The sequence below is a fragment of the Mobula hypostoma genome, chromosome 8 (genome assembly GCF_963921235.1).
Source record: "Mobula hypostoma chromosome 8, sMobHyp1.1, whole genome shotgun sequence".
NCBI classification, from domain to species: domain Eukaryota; kingdom Metazoa; phylum Chordata; class Chondrichthyes; order Myliobatiformes; family Myliobatidae; genus Mobula; species Mobula hypostoma.
This window is the reverse complement of record NC_086104.1, coordinates 50,258,707-50,277,239: the sequence shown is the minus strand read 5'-3', so window position 1 is coordinate 50,277,239 and position 18,533 is coordinate 50,258,707. Positions and strand designations below refer to the sequence as shown.

At 39.1% G+C, this 18,533-nt stretch overlaps 1 protein-coding gene across 1 annotated transcript in view; it reads right to left on the bottom strand.

The window, feature by feature from the left end:
- marc1 (mitochondrial amidoxime reducing component 1) overlaps window positions 1-18,533 on the bottom strand; it is a 46,401-nt gene that overhangs the window by 19,177 nt on the left and 8,691 nt on the right. Inside the window, exons 3-5 of the mRNA XM_063055831.1 lie at window positions 13,510-13,675; window positions 7,672-7,812; window positions 5,244-5,305 (exon numbers count right to left, since the gene is read on the bottom strand). Coding sequence (XP_062911901.1) covers window positions 5,244-5,305; window positions 7,672-7,812; window positions 13,510-13,675 — 369 coding nt within the window. The remainder of the gene's footprint in view (window positions 1-5,243; window positions 5,306-7,671; window positions 7,813-13,509; window positions 13,676-18,533) is intronic.

Below are 18,533 nucleotides of genomic sequence, written 5' to 3'. Positions count from 1 at the left end.
GGATCTCCTTCCGCAGTGTCAGGTCCATTTTAGAACAATGTCATTTACCAGATTTATGGCTCTAAATTTTAAATGCATTGTTGTTCTTTCATTGAGGTATTGGATCAAAATCCTGGAAGTGCTCTGAAAATTAGTGTTAACTACCTTCACCACAATTCCTGCAATGACTCAAAGCTATCTTTTCAAGGGTACTTAAAGTTGAGCAATAAACATTGATCTTGTCTGCTATACATGCCATAAGCAAAGGGAACAATTTTTACTGCCTGTGGTTTTCAGTATGTTGATGGTAAGTTTAACAATGGTGACGTGTTGAATGTCAAGCTGAAGGAGTTAAATTGTTCAAAAGACAAAGTCAAATTAAATTTATTATCAAAGAACATCCTCCAAGAGGACCATAAACTTATCACTGGGTTTGGAGGCTTGTGTGTCTCAATGACCTGGAGAGCTATATTGGCTGGAGTCAGGGCTTTATGCCTTGACCCTTGGTAGGGTCACCCATTGCCAAACAGGTCAAAGGGTAGAGGCCAGACTCAGGGTAGTCCACTGGTCCTCAAGGTTCCGGGGTTCAGCTCAGGGCTAACAACCCTGACTGGTCAAACAAAACTGTTGCGGAAACAGCAATGGAGAATCCTTCTACGTTTGTACATCTGAGTGTGATGGTATTCCTGAGTCTCAGCCTAGGACTTGCATGACTGACAGCAGATGGAGGACCTTCATTGCTGCCCCAAAGGCCAGTGGTGTAGTGGTAGATCAAAGAACGTTTATGCTACCATATTCTACCTTGAGGTTCATTTTATTTCAGGCATTTACAGGAAAATAAAGAAATACAATAAAATTTATGGAAAAAACTACTAGTAAAGCTCAAACAACAGGAATTCTGCAGATGCTGGAAATTCAAGCAACACACATCAAAGTTGCTGGTGAACGCAGCAGGCCAGGCAGCATTTCTAGGAAGAGGTACAGTCGACGTTTCAGGCCGAGATCCTTCGTCAGCTGATGAACAACCAATATGCAAAAACAGACAAATTTTACAAATAATTTAAAAAGTAAATAAATGCTACTGAGAGCATGAGTTGTAGAGTCCTTGAAATTGAGTCTTTCAAAACTGTTATTTGTGCAGCTCATCATGGCCTGGCGTGTGTGATGGTGTAGGGTTTTGGCTATTAGATGTATTTTGAACCTGGCTAATTTAACATACCACAGCAGTGAGTGGATGTTGTGTGGCAAAAGAATCACCTCTTCACTTCCCAAAGCCTTTCAGCCACCTGGAAGGCACATCAGGAGTCCCTCTACTTGCCTGAAAGAGTGCAGTAACAACTTAAATAATCAATAAGTTTTACAGCATTCAGGACAAGACAGCCTGTTCAAATACAATCTCTCTCCATCATCAGTGCATCGTGGCTGTAGCAAGTAGTATCACAAAACTCCCCATTCTCTTTACAGCGAAGGAGAATGAGAGACGACTCAATAGAAGTGTACAAGATAAGAAGTATAGGTCGAGTGGATAGCCATAGCCAGAGCCTTTTTTTACGGGGTGGAAATGGCTAATCCCAAGGGGAGGGGGATGGGCATAATTTTAAGATGATTGGAGAAAAGTATTGGGGGAACGTCAGACGTTTTTTTTTAAAAACACAGTCTGGGTGAGTGCTTGGAATGCTCTGCCGGGGTAGTGGTAGAAGCAGATACACTAAAGACATTTAAGAAACTCTTAGATAGGTACATTAGATGACAGAAGAGTGCAGCCTATATGGGTGGGAAGGGTTAGATTGATCTTAGTGTAGGTTAGAAGGTCGGCACAACATCGTGGACTAAAGGGGCTGTACGGTGCTGTAGGATTCTATACTCTGTCCTAAAAGCACACCAAAACTTTTCCAACAGCATCCTCCTGACCCACTATCTGGAAATACAAGGGCAAAAGAGACACCAACATGCCAAGACCAACAAGCTCCCCTCCAACTCATGCACTGGAAGAGTACTGTGATTTTTTGGTCATCTCCAGCACAAAATCTTGGGACTCATTACCTAAAGACACTGCGCTAGTGCCCTCATCATAAGAATTACAACAGGTTCCAATCATTAGGGATAGGCAATAAATGCTGGTTTTGCCAGCAAAGCTCGTTCCAAACATGAGTAAAACAGTATCAATATCCAGCATAACAGATTGGTGAGACACAGGATCAACTAAAGGATGTATGTATTCAAGAGGGCAGAAAGTGACATAGAAGTCAATAATTTAATATTTGAATGCTAGGAGCATTATAAGAAAGGTGGATGAGCTTAGAGCATGGATTGATACCTGGAAGTATGATGTTGTAGCTATTAGTGAAACATGGTTGCAGGAGGGGTGTGATTGGCAACTAAATATTCCTGGATTTCATTGATTCAGGTGTGATAGAATGGGGAGGGACAAGAGGGGGAGGTGTTGTATAGCTTGTCAGAGAAAATATTACAGCGGTGCTCTAGCAGGATAGATGAGAGGGCTCGTCTAGGGCAGCTATTTGGGTGGAATTGAGGAATGGGAAAGGTGTAGTAACACTTATAGGGGTGTATTATAGAACACCTAATGGGGAGCAAGAATTGGAGAAGCAAATTTGTAAGGAGATAGCAGATATTTGTAGTAAGCACAAGGTTGTGATTGTGGGAGATGTTAATTTTCCACACATAGACTGGGAAGCCTATACTGTAAAAGGGTTGGATGGTTTGGAGTTTGTAAAATGTGTGCAGGATAGTTTTTTGCAGCAATACATAGAGGTACCAACTAGAGAAGGGGCAGTGTTGGATCTCCTGGTAGGGAATGAGACAGGTCAGGTGACGGAGGTACGTGTTGGGGAGCACTTCGGGTCCAGAGACCACAATGCCATTAGTTTCAATATAATTATGGAGAAGGGCAGGACTGGACCCAGGGTTGAGATTTTTGATTGGAGAAAGGCTAACTTTGAAGAGATGCGAAAGGATGTGAAAGGATTTAGAAGGAGTGGATTGGGACAAATTGTTTTATGGGAAGGATGTAATAGAGATATGGGGGTCATTTAAAGGTGAAATTTTGGGGGGGGACAGAATCTTTATGTTCCTGTTAGGTTGAAAGGAAAGGTTAAAAGTTTGAGAGAGCCATGGTTTCCAAGGGATATTGGAAACTTGGTTCAGAAAAAGAGAGATATCTACAATAAATATAGGCAGCATGGAGTAAATGAGGTGCTCAAGGAATATAAAGAATGTAAAAAGAATCTTAAGAAAGAATTTAGAAAAGCTAAAAGCTACCAGGTTGCTTTGGCAAGTAGGGTGAAAATAAATCCAAAGGGTTTCTACAGTTATATTAATAGCAAAAGGATAGTGAGGGATAAAATTGGTCCCTTGGAGAATCAGAGTGGACAGATATGTGTAGAACCAAAAGAGATGGGAAAGATTTTGAACAATTTCTTTTGTTCGGTATTCACTAAGGAGAAGGATGTTGAATTGTGTAAGATAAGGGAAACAGGTAGGGAAGTTATGGAAACTATGATGATTAAAGAAGAGGAAGTACTGGTGCTTTTAAGGAATATAAAAGTGGATAAGTCTCTGGGTCCTGACAGGATATTCCCTAGGACATTGAAGGAATTTAGTGTAGAAATAGCAGGGACTCTGACAGAAATATTTCAAATGTCATTAGAAACGGGGATGGTGCTGGAGGATTGACGTATTGCTCATGTTGTTCCAATGTTTAAAAAGGGTTCTAAGAGTAAACCTGGCAATTATCAGCCTGTGAGTTTGACGTCAGTGGTGGGTAAATTGATGGGAAGTATTCTTAGAGATGGTATATATAATTGTCTGGATAGACAGGGTCTGATTCGGAACAGTCAACATGGATTTGTGCATGGAAGGTCATGTCTGACAAATCTTGTTGAATCTTTTGAAGAAGTTACTAGGAAAGTTGACGAGGGTAAAGCGGTGGATGTTGTCTATATGGACTTCAGTAAGGCCTTTGACAAGGTCCCACACAGAAGGTTGGTTAGGGAGGTTCAATCGTTAGGTATTAATATTGAAGTAGTAAAATGGATTCAGCAGTGGCTGGATGGGAGATGCCAGAGAGTAGTGGTGGATAACTGTTTGTCAGATTGGAGGCTGGTGACTAGTGGTGTGCTTCAGGGATCTGTACTGGGTCCAATGTTGTTTGTCATATACATTAATGATCTGGATGTTGGGGTGGTAAATTGGATTTAGTAAGTATGCAGATGATACTAAGATAGGTGGTGTTGTGGATAATGAAGTAGGTTTTAAAAGCTTGCAGAGAGACTTAGGCCAGTTAGAAGAGTGGGCTGAAAGATGGCAGATGGAGTTTAATGCTGATAAATGTGAGGTGCTACATTTTGGTAGGACTAATCAAAATAGGACATATGTAGTTTATGGTAGGGCATTGAAGAATGCAGTAGAACAGAGGGATGATCTAGGAATAATGGTACATAGTTCCCTGAAGGTGGAATCTCATGTGGATAGGGTGGTGAAGAAAGCTTTTGGTATGCTGGCCTTTATAAATCAGAGCATTGAGTATAGGAGTTGGGATGTAATGTTAAAATTGTACAAGGCATTGTTAAGGCCAAATTTGGAGTATTGTGTACAGTTCTGGTCACCCAATTATAAGAAAGATGTCAACAAAATAGAGAGAGTACAGAGAAGATTTACTAGAATGTTACCTGGATTTCAGCACCTAAGTTACAGAGAAAGGTTGAACAAGTTGGGTTTTTATTCTTTGGAGCGTAGAAGGTTGAGGGGGGACTTAATAGAGGTATTTAAAATTATGAAGGGGATAGATAGAGTTGACATGGATAGGCTTTTTCAATTGAGAGTGGGGGAGATTGAAACAAGAGGACATGAGTTGAGAGTTAAAGGGCTAAAGTTTAGGGGTAATACGAGGGGGAACTTCTTTACTCAAGACAGTGGTAGCTGTGTGGAACAAGCTTTCAGCAGAAGTGGTTGAGGCAAGTTTGATGTTGTCATTTAAAGTTAAATTGGATAGCTATATGGACAGGAAAGGAATGGAGGGTTATGGGCTGAGTGCCGGTCGGTGGAACTAGGTGAGAGTAAGCGTTCGGCACAGACTAGAAGGGCTGAGGTGGCCTGTTTCCGTGCTGTAATTGTTATATGTTATATGGTAATATAATTCATTGGTTTTCATTGTGCAGTTCCTCATATTGAGCTCAGTGAATCTACCTTTAACCTCACACAAGTTCCATAAGCCACCGCCAACTTTAAAATAGCTGAGAACCTACCTAGTGCAAGACATTGTACGATACAGCTTTGCAGTCCCAATCTGTACTGCTTTCCAAGTATCCTAAAAATCAAAAGCACAGAAATTAAGCGCAAAGAAAATTTTACAGAGCATTCATGTCCATAAGTAGGTCAAAACTCCACTTCATTGTCTTACTGCTGAACATTGATATCTATGTTCAGCTATGTACATCTATGAACATAGCTGAAGATCCTTCTTTCATTTTATATACCAGGAAATCTGTACAATCAGCTCATTCATTAATGCTATCTGATTAAAAAGTTTTTACTGAACATAGTTGTCTATTAGCAAACACATATTTGCTAAGAAACTAACAGAGCAGTACAACACTAGAACGGCCATTGGGCCCACAATGTGGTGGCAATCTATATACTAATTTGTACTAAATGTCTTCCTCCTGTGCAGCATACATATTCCCCCATTCCCTTCAGAGTCGGTAATTACTGTAATCTCAATTCACAGCTAATATGGAAATACATTCCATTCCACAATTTTAACATCCTCACTTCCGTAAAGAATCACAGAAAGATGCAGCACAGAAGGAAACCAGTGCCTGCTCTTTTGAGAAATCTGTCCAAACAGTTGTTCTTTGCTGTTCTTTACTCTTTGCATTACATGTATTTTAATGTTTAAAAATTCCTCTGGGAAGTTTTATAGTAGTTATGCTCTTCATTCTAGTATACTTCTTGATCAAAAGCCTTCATTCTAAAAATGCATTTACAATTTCCATTTAAAAGGACAGGATCCGTGACTCCTCCCTCTCTCTGTAAACACCATGCCATTCACCTCTGGTAGCAGTAGTACCTGTGGGTTATTTTAATGATGTTGCAAGTATTAACTGCAGACAAAAAAATGCTCAGAGCTCAACATCCTTTACTAAAGGCAGCTGTTCTTAAATAGAGTAACAAGTAATAATATCATTGTCACACCATGTAGTCCATATACTTCCATTGTAGTAAATCTCTGCACCCTTGCCACGACCTCAACATATTTCCTAAAGTGTAGTGCACAAAAAATGGGACAAAACACTTCGGTAAAATTTTAGCACAACTTCCTTGCTTAGCTATTTACTTATAAAACCTTTTTAACTGTTTACACCTCATGCTACAACCCCAAATATTATTGTACATACACGAGGTTTCTGCTGTCCTGTGTCCTCTTTAAAACAGGAACATTGAGTTTAGATTGCTTTCGTTCTTCCTATCAAATAAATTCATTCACAACTCTATGTCACACATCATTTGTTTTACTTCTAGCTATGTCATCCAAAATGTGTGCTATCATTTATTGCATTTCCAAGTGCACATCACCTGTCAACTTTGAAACTGAGCCATTTTAGCCATTTTGGGGAAATGGAATGTAAGGAATAAGTAGGAAAACACAATTATAACGTATTCAAAAATTAACTTGAATCTTACTGTCCACTAGATTAATAAAATATTTTAGAAGCAACAGCACAAACCCAACCAGTGTCTTCAAATAAACAATATTTAACGTTATGTCAATAAGATTTTTTAAATGCATTGCTTAAACTTAAAACTAAATGGAGTTTAAAAAACGGAAGATTGTTGAGCAAAACTAGTCATAATCTTCCAGTCATTCACATGCTTGTGGATACGTGCCACACATTAGATATTAAATTTAACTTATTGGAAGTTTTAATCAAACTATACACAATAACAGGATACAAAATATGGTAATAATCCTTTGGGAAATGGTTGCTTTGAATTAGTTTAGCTCAGTCGTTGAGTTATGCGCCAAGTTGGTGTTATTCTTATTCATAATGGAGGAAGGGGTATGTCTGCATAGTTTGTTCCAGAAAATGATAGTTTGTTCCTATGTGACTCTTCACTTTCCTGCTCCTCAGAATGTAACAAAGAATGCTGCACTTTTGAAATATAAAAAACACAGGAGCCAAATTAGGTACTTTAAAGGGCGGTAGGTTAACAAACAAGTAATCTGAAAATTAACCACTAAATGATCCGAGATGTTGCTTTGACAAAAAATTGGCAAGGACACCAGGTAGACACTCCTGCTTTTCTTCACAGTGACACATGGAAATGTTTGCATGTAAATAAAGCCTAAACGTTCTTAGTACAGAGCTCCTTTAGAGCTAAAATGAAATACAGAACACTGAAACATAAGCTTGAATATTGCCTTCTGGTCTCCAAGAATATAAATTGAAAACCTTCATTTTTAATTTTCTGATTCAAAGGCAAGAGTGATATCCCTATGCCAGAGCATTATACAAACAAGGGTTTGTATATCACCTCTAAAACATCCATCTTACACATGATTATATTCTCTGCAAGTTCAGTGAACATTATTGTTTGGTTCGATTACATCAAATACAGAATACATCTACGTTTTAATTCTCGTTCCCTTGTAAATGGACACAAGCTCTATACCTCAGCATATGGCTTGCAATCCTTTACCACCAATACAGGCCTGAAAGCCTCCATCTTAGCCTTTTTCTCCAATTTGGTGTTAAACTCTTCAACCGTTGCCTCAGACATCATCATGCAGGAACTGAGATCATTGTACACAGTCTACAACAGGGAAGACAAAGTACAGACATTATTTCAGTACAGACATTATTTCAATGCAGATTTTAATCAGAAACTAAATTAGACATACTGGAGATTTTTTTGCAAACAGGATTATATCAAATTAACCTTTCAAATTAGAAGTGTATCACCAATATTCTTGGATGAATGACAAAAATCAACAAATAAATATAAATAATGCATAAAATAAATATAAATAATATATACAATATCTTAAAAGGATTCATTTAATGAACATCATTCATCAAGATATTAATTTGTATGTCAAAAACAATCTCCCCAGGGTTTTGACACCTGTAATTCTAATTCCAGAATAACAACATCCACTTCTCTATATCCACTGTTTAGGAACTAGTGGTATCAAAATTGACTTAAGAAAAGCAAAAGTGAAGAGATGTGAAAAAATGTGCAAACACTATACAAGCAGGCCAGAATCAAGCCAGTTGATTCTAGTCACTTGCAATGTTTCTTATTTTGAGCTAGATGCTTTTCTGCTGCAGCATTCTCCACAAAAAGGTTACTGAGAATCACAAGTCAAGAGATGGATACAAGAAAATTTTCAAGTCACTGAATATCCCTTAAAGTACAGTTAAGTTAATCATCAAGAAATGGAAAGAATACGACACAGCTGAAACTGAGACACTAGGCAAGAAGGGGACAAGTGAGGGAGGCCACCAAGAGACCTAAGACAACTCTGGGGGAGTTACAAGCTTCAGTGGCTGAGCTGAGAGAGACTGTGCACATCAAAACTGTCGCCCAGGTGCTTCAACAGTCACAGCTTTATGGGAGAGTGGCAGAGAGAAAGCCACTGTAGGAAAAAACTCACATGAAATCTCAGCTAGAATTTGTCAGAAAACACGTGGGAGACTCTGACGTCAGCGGGAAGAAGGTTCTATGGTCTGATGAAACTAAAATTGAACGTTTTGGCCATCATACTAAACACTGTTTGGCGTAAACCTAACATTGCACATCATCAAAAACACACCATCCCTACCATGAAGCATGGCGCTGGCTGCATCATGTTGTGGGGATGCTTCACTACAGCAGGCCCTGGAAGGATTGTGAAGGTAGAGGGTAAAATTAATGCCGCAAAATGCAGGGAAATCCCTGGAGGAAAACCTGATGCAGTCTGCAAAAGATCTGCAACTTGAGAGAAGATTTGTTTTCCAGCAAGACAATGACCCCAAGCATAAAGCCAAAGCTACACAGAAATTGCTTAAAAACAACAATGTCCTGGAGTGGCCAAGTCAGAGTCCAGACCTCAATCCAATTGAGAATTTGTGACTGGACTTGAAAAGGGCTGTTCACTCACAGTCCCCATGCAATCTGACAGAGCTTGAGCTGTTTTGTAAAGAAGAATAGGGAAAGATTGCAATGTCCAGATGTGCAAAGGTGATAGAGACTTACTTGCACAGGCTGAAGGCTGTAATTGCTGCCAAAGGTGCATCTACCAAATACTGACTTAAAGGGGTGAGAAATTATGCGATTATTTTGTACTTAATGATTGTATTAAATTTCGACCAATTTGTAGAAATTTGCTTTCACTTTGAAACGAGAGTCTTTTCTGTTGATCAGTATTTAAAAAAGCCAAATTAAATCCACTGTGACTCGATATTTTATAACAATAAAACATGAAAACTTCCAAGGTGGGGGGGGTGAATACTTTTTATAGGCACTGTATATCATTCCATTTGCTTACGAGGTTTATATTACTGTCAGCATGATATAAATTTTTATTCCACATGGGGTAAGTCCATGGAGTTTATATACAGGTTCCAGCTTCACACTGTGCAATAACGGAAGGGCTTTTGATAATTGGGAAACCAATTCACAAGATCCTCCATCTATCTTCCTACAAGAACTTCAAGGCCATTCTTTGCTTGATTGCCTTGGAGTTAAAGAATATTTTCTCCACACACTTTCCTACAAGGGACGGGTGAAATAGCATATGATACCTGAATGGAATGTTCCACAGCAACATAACAATATCCTTTCTTTCTACAGTACATACAGAATATATAGCTAGAGTGCATGGACTTTTGCATGGTACTGTACTAATTTTATGCATTGCACTGTACTGCTGCCACCAAAAAGAAATCATGACATATGTGATTTAATGATAAACCAGATTCTGATATGGGGCTCTACTGTGGACTGAGATTGGGAAGGGGGTAGGGGGAAGGGAATCATAGTTAGGAAAAGAGGAAGGAAAAAGGAAGAAAGGGAAAGCACCAGAGAGACTTTCTGTAATGATCAATAAACCATTTGTTTGGAATCAAATAATCTTGCCTGCTGTCTCAGGGCTGGGTGTGTCTGCACCCATGCCGCCTGTCCCACACCCTTCCCACGGTGCTCCACCCTCACCATTCCCAATATCCTTTGCTCCTGTCAGGTTTACCAAATTGCTCTCTACTCCACGTTGACAAATAGAGTGCTGTGCAAAGGTTTGAGGCAACGTAGCTATATATATGTGCCTGTGACTTTTGCACTGTACTGTACACTCGCCTGTTTAAAATGGCCAATCTTCAGACCAACAGTGAGTTCAGGTGGTTGATAGTAACATCGTTCATGTACAGGGAAATAGTGACCATAAATCTTCTGCTAGCTGAGGTTGTTGCTTCTCTCAGAGCTGCATCCATCCCAATTAATTTATCAAAAGGCTAAACACAACACATGAAAATGACAGAGCAGAGGGAGGCAGCCATCTATCTCCAGATTTGATTGTGAAACTTTTCTTTTTTCTATAATTCAGACACAGCTACTAACATTTGTATAGATGTTTATGGATATCCTCTGTAAATACTACTTTGTGACTTTGCCCACCGTACTGTATCTGTAAATGCATGTAATACAGCCCTTCTTTTAGTGCAAGCTGGCAAAGCAAGTGTCCCGCATGTAGACAATCATATCCCTGAGCAGCACAAGGCTGTCTGAGATATTCCTGCTGGGTACAGTGCAGATCCAATCTAATTAAATCACCAACCCCAAGATAAACTTAATTTAGGCAAAATATTATATTAAACAGTGAGTTGGGTTCACAATGATGAGGTATTTTTTCCCCCAAATACAGTGGTTTCCAGTTCATTGGGATACATCAGGACCAGTACATTTTGGCCCAATTAAGTAGCTGTCTCAATGAGACAAAATTTCATGGAAGTAATTTAAAAAGGTATAAAAAGACAAGCTACCAGTTAGCTATTTAAATGAAATACAGAATACATTAGATCAGTATCAATAGTACTACAGTACTATAAAACTGTATTTATTCCTAATAGTTTTCAACAGAGGAATTTATTCGGTGATTGGCTATAAATGAACAAAATTAGCGCCGACACCTAGTGCAGATAGTGGACTGACTTCTAACAGTGCTTTCTGTGATTGTATTCTCAAAATCTTCATTTTAATTGTAACATTCAAGATGGTTGTCAATACCTTCAAATTCCCATAGATCCTAACTTAACCATATATAACAATTACAGCACGGAAACAGGCCGTCTCGGCCCTTCTAGTCCCTCTCAACCGTTTCTGGTACCTCCAAGCCTGAAAGCTTGAAACTGCAGTGAGAAATACAGTTCCAGATTGTCTTACGATTTATTGCTCGCCAACTGTCAGTGACAAAAATCACTGCTTTGTGCACTCAATCACGCAAGGGAAGTTATCTAAGCACAGTTTAGTGTCTAACAACCACACAAGGCGCACACAACTGACGCTAGTTAGGAACTGTGCGGCAATGGTCATTAAGTGGCACAGTGTCCCAAATAAATGAAGGGAGTCCCAGCTATTTTCTCAATTTGATTTTGTTCTTTAAGAGTTGTTCCAAGTAAGCCGATGGCCCAATTAACTGGAATCCACTGTATAGTTAATCAGCTCATGATCATCACCTTTATTCTCAAATTTCTAAGAGCGCAGGAACAGAGGAGCAGGAATAGGTCAGGTGGTGCTTTCAGCTCATCTGTCAAAATATTGTAGCTGACCTATCCAAGCCTCATCTGTTTTTCTAAAGAACAGTGCTTTAATATTCCAACACATTTCACCAATTCTGGTTTTAATAAATATAGAATGTTTTTTTCTCCTATTTTCAGGCTTCTCACAATAAAGGCTATTTTGACTCACAAGGCCTTTCAACCAAGCTTTGAGCTAGCTTCCTGAAAGTTACCTTGGGAATACCCCCCGGATCCAAAAAAGGACACAATCAGAATCAGATTTAATATCACTACCATTTGTTGCTTAGTGGCAGCAGTACATTGCAATACATAATAACTATACTTACAGTAAGAAATACATATTAAAAATTAAATTAAGTCAGTCATGCAAAAAGGAGCAAAATAAAAGGAAAAGTAGTAAGGCAGTCTTCATGGGATTTCTGTCCATTTGGAAATGATGGCTGTAGAGAAGCCTGGGCTATAATGACAGAACTATATGGAAAGGAATACTAAATAGATTGACACCACAGAACAAGAAGTTAACAAGTTCACTAGTTTGGGTAAAATCCAGTTCAGAGAGTTTGCTGATTGAAGCTAAAGTGAAGAACAGAGCAAAACCATCAGATTTAAACAATGCAAATTATACACTCTATTTCATTAATAAGAGGGCTTAATCCCAATAACAAAAACCAATCAAACAAGCATCCATAAAAATAAATACTTAAAAGGCCAGTTTGAATTCTTTGAAGGGATGACAGAAGGGTTAATTGTTGTAGTGCAGCAGCTGTTATATAAATTATTTAAGGAATTTGATTTTTAAAGACTACAGAACATACTCATTTGGTATTTAAAAGCATTTGTGAATAAAACAAAATTTTTACAAATTGGTGAGGAGATACAGTATATGGTGCATGCTGGTAATGACTGAACAGAAGTTCAATAACAGGACAACAATGCTTCTTTCTCTAAATAACCTGGATATAGGATTTCAAACGTTGTGGTTGATACAAAAGTTTGTAATACAGTCTCGGTAGAAGCAAAAATGAAGAGGGCACATACTGGTGAAATGGACAGACATATGGCTGATGCAGTTTGTTAATATGTTTAGAATATAGCATTTGGGGAATAAAACATAAATAAGCAGTATAATTGAAATGGTTTATAATTCAAATTACCTTGTTTGGTGAAGTCACAAAAAGTCATGTGACTTGGGCCTCACCATTATGACAAACTATTGAATTGGCTTAGTAGTATGGTTACATTGAAAAAGAGAAAGGATAAATCTAGACAGAACACCCAGCATTGACATTATCACTGAATTTGGGCAAGGCCAACTTCCTTACAGCCCAGTCAGTTTTATGAAGTTCTCCTTGTGAACATCTGGGAACTGGGGGTTCATAGGGAAGCAGCACCCACTATAATCTATCCAATGGGAAAACAAGCCGGACTTCTCCAGCACAATCCCCAACTACTTTTTGTCAAATGGCCAAGAAAAACTCACGTAAGTGGTAATTCATTGTTGGGTGGGAGTGACCCTGAGTTTTCAATATTGATTCCAAAAAATCTCAAGACATGTTAAACATCTCTAATCACAGATGAGCAGTTTAATTCCAGACTTGTTAAAATGCTGACAGCCCTAGTTCTCAAGACCAGGGAAGTTCAAGAATGTAAAATTATTTTTACTTCCAATGAAATAAAAAATGATTTTAGTATAATTTTACACATCATATCTGTTTTACATATGGCAATGAATTACCTTATCTTTATCCCTGAAAAGTGATTCTTGCTGTTTTGGAAATCTTGGTTTCATTGAAGGTTCATAGTTCACGAGTCGGAAAGCCCGGCTATGTTTTAGGTAGGTACTGATCCAATGAGCTGCTTCATCACCACAATCTCTACCTTCTATATTGCATCCCCACACTCTTTACAAAAGAAGAATGTTTTAAAAGTAAATTAAGTTCATCTTATCAGATACCACATATGCTTAAGTCATAGAGTACTATAGTGCAGAACAGGACTTTTAGCCCATATGGTCTTTGCCAACCTGATCTTCTATGGTCCTCATCTACCTGCATGTGGACCATATCCCATCATACTGTACCTATCCAAACTTCTCTTAAATGTTACAACTGTTTTGATCCCTACATGTAAGGATTAAATTCATGCCCCTGGTTCTCAACTCCTCTGTTAGTAAGAATATTATCCCTCCAGATTTTGAACACTATTAAAACTCTTCTCAGTCTTCTCTGCTCCAATTAAAAACAATGTTTAAGAAAGATTCAGCCATGACCTATTTACTCTTGTACTCTGTGCCTCTATATCTAAAATCAGTTTCTCAACTTGTCCTGCTTCCCTCAAAGATTTGGGTATATCTCAGTTCCTGAACCTCCTTTAGAATTGTGGCCTTAATATTATTTTACGCCTCCTAATTCTTCCCACTAAACTGTATCACCTTGCATTTATTTGTGTTACAAACTTCAGCTCATGTCACTACCTTGAGGATATCCTTGTGAATTCTATGAATGTCCTTCTGAGGCATGTGACAGATCAGATTTTGAAATGGTGGCCCTGACACAGCAGTCCTAGGTTGCCTACACATAAAGAAAAATGGTCGTCCCAGTACCAGCCCTTGACAAGTAGTACTGCATACCTTATTCTAAATCAAGAAACAATTGTTTGCTGTCCCACTGCCAAAGCAAAATCCATGTGGCACTGCTTTATGTTCACAACAATATCACAGCCCTCATCAACCCACTCCATTACATCATCAAAAAGTTAAATCAAATCAGACATTGCACAATATGTCTTTATTTGTTTATTAGTCCATGCTTGTCCATGCTTGTCCAAATGATAATGAGCTTTGTTCCCTATTTTTATATCTAGCACCTTTCTCAAAGGCCTGTGTAATCTGACAGGCATGTAATAGCTAGATTTATCTTTACATCTTTTTGTTTTGAACAAAGCTGCCGTAATATTAAATTTCTGCCCTCTAGCATTATCACCCAGTGATAAAGAAAGTTGGAGAGATAATGGCCAACACCTCTCCAAGTTCAGCTTTACTTCCCCTCAATAGCCTAGTCTATATTACATACAAGGCCCGGTGATTTATTAACATCTTTCTAGCATCTTACAGTGTCTGCTCCACCATTTGATCACGGTTGTTGTACTATCCCTCTTAACCCCATTCTCCTACCTTTACCCATAAACTTTGATGCCCTTACTAATGAAGAACCTATCAACCTCCACTTTAAATAGACCTCTGCAGTCAAGTATGGCAATGAATTCCACAGATTCACCACCATCTAGCTAAAGAAATCTCTCCTCATCTTTATTCTGAAGGGACATCCTTGCATTTTAAGTTTGTGGCCTCTAGTCCTTAGACTCTCCCACTATTGGAAACATCCTCTCCATGTCCACTCTGTCTAGGCCTTTCAATATTTAAAAACACAAACACGAGGAAATCTGCAGATGCTGGAAATTCAAGCAACACACATCAAAGTTGCTGGTGAACGCAGCAGGCCAGGCAGCATCTCTAGGAAGAGGTACAGTCGACTTTTCGGGCTGAGACTGTTCAAAGGGTCTCGGCCCGAAACGTCGACTATACCTCTTCCTAGAGATGCTGCCTGGCCTGCTGCGTTCACCAGCAACTTTGATGTGTGTTCCTTTCAATATTTGTATGTTTCAATGAGATCTCCCCTCTTTTTTCTAAACACCAGTGAGTCCAGGTCCAGAGCCATCAAATGCTCCTCATACATTAACTTTTTTATTCCCAGAATTATTCTTGCGAACCTCCTCTAGGTGCTCTCCAATGCCAACGTATTCTTTCTTAGATAAGTGACCCAAAACCGCTCACAATTTTCCATATGCTGTTTGACCAATGCCTTATAAAACCTTAGCTTTAGATCCTTACTTTTATATTCTAGTCCTCTCAAAATGAATGCTAGCTAACATTGCATTTGCCTTCCTTACTACCAACTCAACCAGCAAGCTAGGCTTTAGAAATCCTGCATTAGGACCCTCACGTCCCTTTGCATATTTGAGTTCAGAATTTGCTCCAAATTTAGAAAATAAGCTACACCTTACACTTGACCATAACTTCCCTGCACTATATTCCATCTACCACTTTGCCCATTCTCGTAATCTGTCCAAGTTATAGTATTAGAGTCATAGAAAAGCACAGAACAGAAACTGGCCATTCAGCCCAAAGAGTCCTTGCTGAACCATTTAAACTGCCTACTCCCATTGACCTACCCAGGGACCACAGACCTCCATACCCTTCCCATCCATTCTGCACACTCCCTGATTCCTCAATACTGCCTGACCCTCCACCTATCACCGTTTCAAACACCAATTTCCCCCGGGATTAATAAAGTATGACTATGACCATGAAATTTGTTCACAAAGCGATCAATTCAATCATGCAGATTTTTCACGAGTAAAGAAACTGTCTCAACACCAAACACTGCGGAACACCATTAGTCACCGGCAGCCAACCAGAAAAGGCCCCCTTTATTTCCACTCTTTGCCTCCTGCCAATCTTCTGTCCATGCTAGTACCTTTCTTCTAATAGCATGGGCTCTTATCTTGTTAAGCAACCTCATGTGTGGCACCTTATCAAAGGTCTTCTCAAAATCCAAGTAAACAACATCCACTGACTCTTCTTTGTCTACCTTGCCTAATATTTCCTCAAAGAATTCCACCAGATTTTTCAGACAAGATCTTCCCTTTAGAAAACCACCTTAGGGGGCTTTGGCCTATTTAGTCATATGCCTCCAAGTACCCCGGAACCTCATCCTTAATAATGGGTTCTAACAGCTTGCCAACCACAGATGTCAGACTACTTGGCCTATAATTTCCTGTCTCTTGCTTCCCCTCCTTCTTATAAAGTGGAGTACATTTGAAATTTTCCAGTCCTCTGTAACCTTCCAAAATGTAGTGACTCTTGAAAGATCTAGTGATTCTTGAAAGATTATTACTAATGCCTCTACAATTTCTTCAGCTACCCCTTTCAGAACCCTGGGGTTTAGGCCATTTGGTTTGGGTGACTTATCTACCTTCAGATCTTTCACCTTCCCAAGCCCCTTCCCCTTAGTGATAGCATCTGCACTCATTTCTGCACCCTGATACTCAAATATCTGGCATACAGTTGGTGTCTTCTACAGTGAATACTGATGCAAAATACTTAGAGTTTGTCTGTCATTTCTTTCTCCCATTACTACCTCATTTTCTCGCGGTACAATATCCACTCTTGCTTTTTATCCTTATATATCTGAAAAAACCTTTGGCATTCTCTTATATTATTAGCAAGCTCACTTTCTTGTTTAATCTTTTCTCTTTTTATTGTTTTTTTTTAAGTTGCTTTCTGTTGATTTTTGGATGTTTTCCAATCTTCTAGTTTGCTAAATTGTATGCCCTCTCTTTTGCTTTTGTCAGCAAGAAGCCTCATCCTCCCTTTAGAAAATGCCTTCTTCTTTGGGACAAAATGATCCTGTGCTTTCAAAACTACTCTCAGAAACTTCAGCCGTTGCTATTCTGCCATCATTCCTTCTAATATTCCCTTCCAATCAGCTTTGGCCAGTTCTTCTCTCATGCCTCTAACTTTACTCAACTATAATACCAAGCATCCTCTCCCTCTCAAACTGCAGGGTGAATTCTATCATTTTACTTGCTCCTAAGGGTTCCTTTACCTTAAACTCTCTAATCAAATCTGGTTTATTACATAATACCCAATTACTTTGTCCTTAGTGGGCTCAACCACAAGCTGCTCTAAAAAGCTCTCTCATAAGATTTCTACAAATGCCTTCCCAAGGGATCCAGCACCAACTTGATTTTCCCAATCTACTTGCATAATGAAATCCACCCCCCCCATGACAATTGTAACATTACTTCTTTGACTTGCATCTTCTATCTCCCATTGTAATTTGTACTCCACATCCTGGATGCTGTTCAGAGACATGCATATAACTCCCACCAGGGTTCCTTTATCCTTGCAGTTTCTTAATTCTACCCACAAGGATCCTGCATCGCCTGATCCTATGCCCTGTATGATCCTAACACCTTCGGTCCTGTATTCATCACCCTTTTCAATTTTGTCTCTATGTTACTAGAATTTAAATTTTTATCCCTTTCTAAAATTTTTGTCATTCTCTTGTTCTGGAGACTCCCATAACCTTTCCTGCACTCACCTTCCCTTTTAATTTATCCTTACTTTTCCAAGCTGTTGAAGCAAACCCTACGCCACCTCCTAATATTTTATTATAGTTTATAGCCCTATCCACAGCCCTAGTTATGTGATTTGCCTGGTCCCAGCATGATTCAAGTGAAGTCCATCCCTTTCATACAGCAGTACTTCCCCAATACTGGTGCCAATGTCCTACAAATTCATAAGACCATAAGACATAGGAGCAGAATTAGGCAATGTGGCGAAATGAGTCTGTTCCACCATTCAATCATGGCTGATCCTTTTTTTTTTAACCTCCTCCTCAATCCTAGTTCCCAGCCTTCTCCCCATAACTTTTGATGCCATGTCCAATCAAGAACCTATCAATCTCTGCCTTAAATACACCCAACAACTTGGACTCCACAGCTGCATGTGGCAACAAATTCCACAAATTCACCACCCTCTGGCTAAAGAAATTTCTCCACATCTCTGTTTTAAAAGGCCGACCTTCTATCCTGAGGCTGTGCCCTCTTCTCCTACACTCTCACACCATGGGAAACATCCTTTCCACATCTACTCTGTCTAGGCCTTTCAACATTTAAAAGGTTTCAAAGAAATCC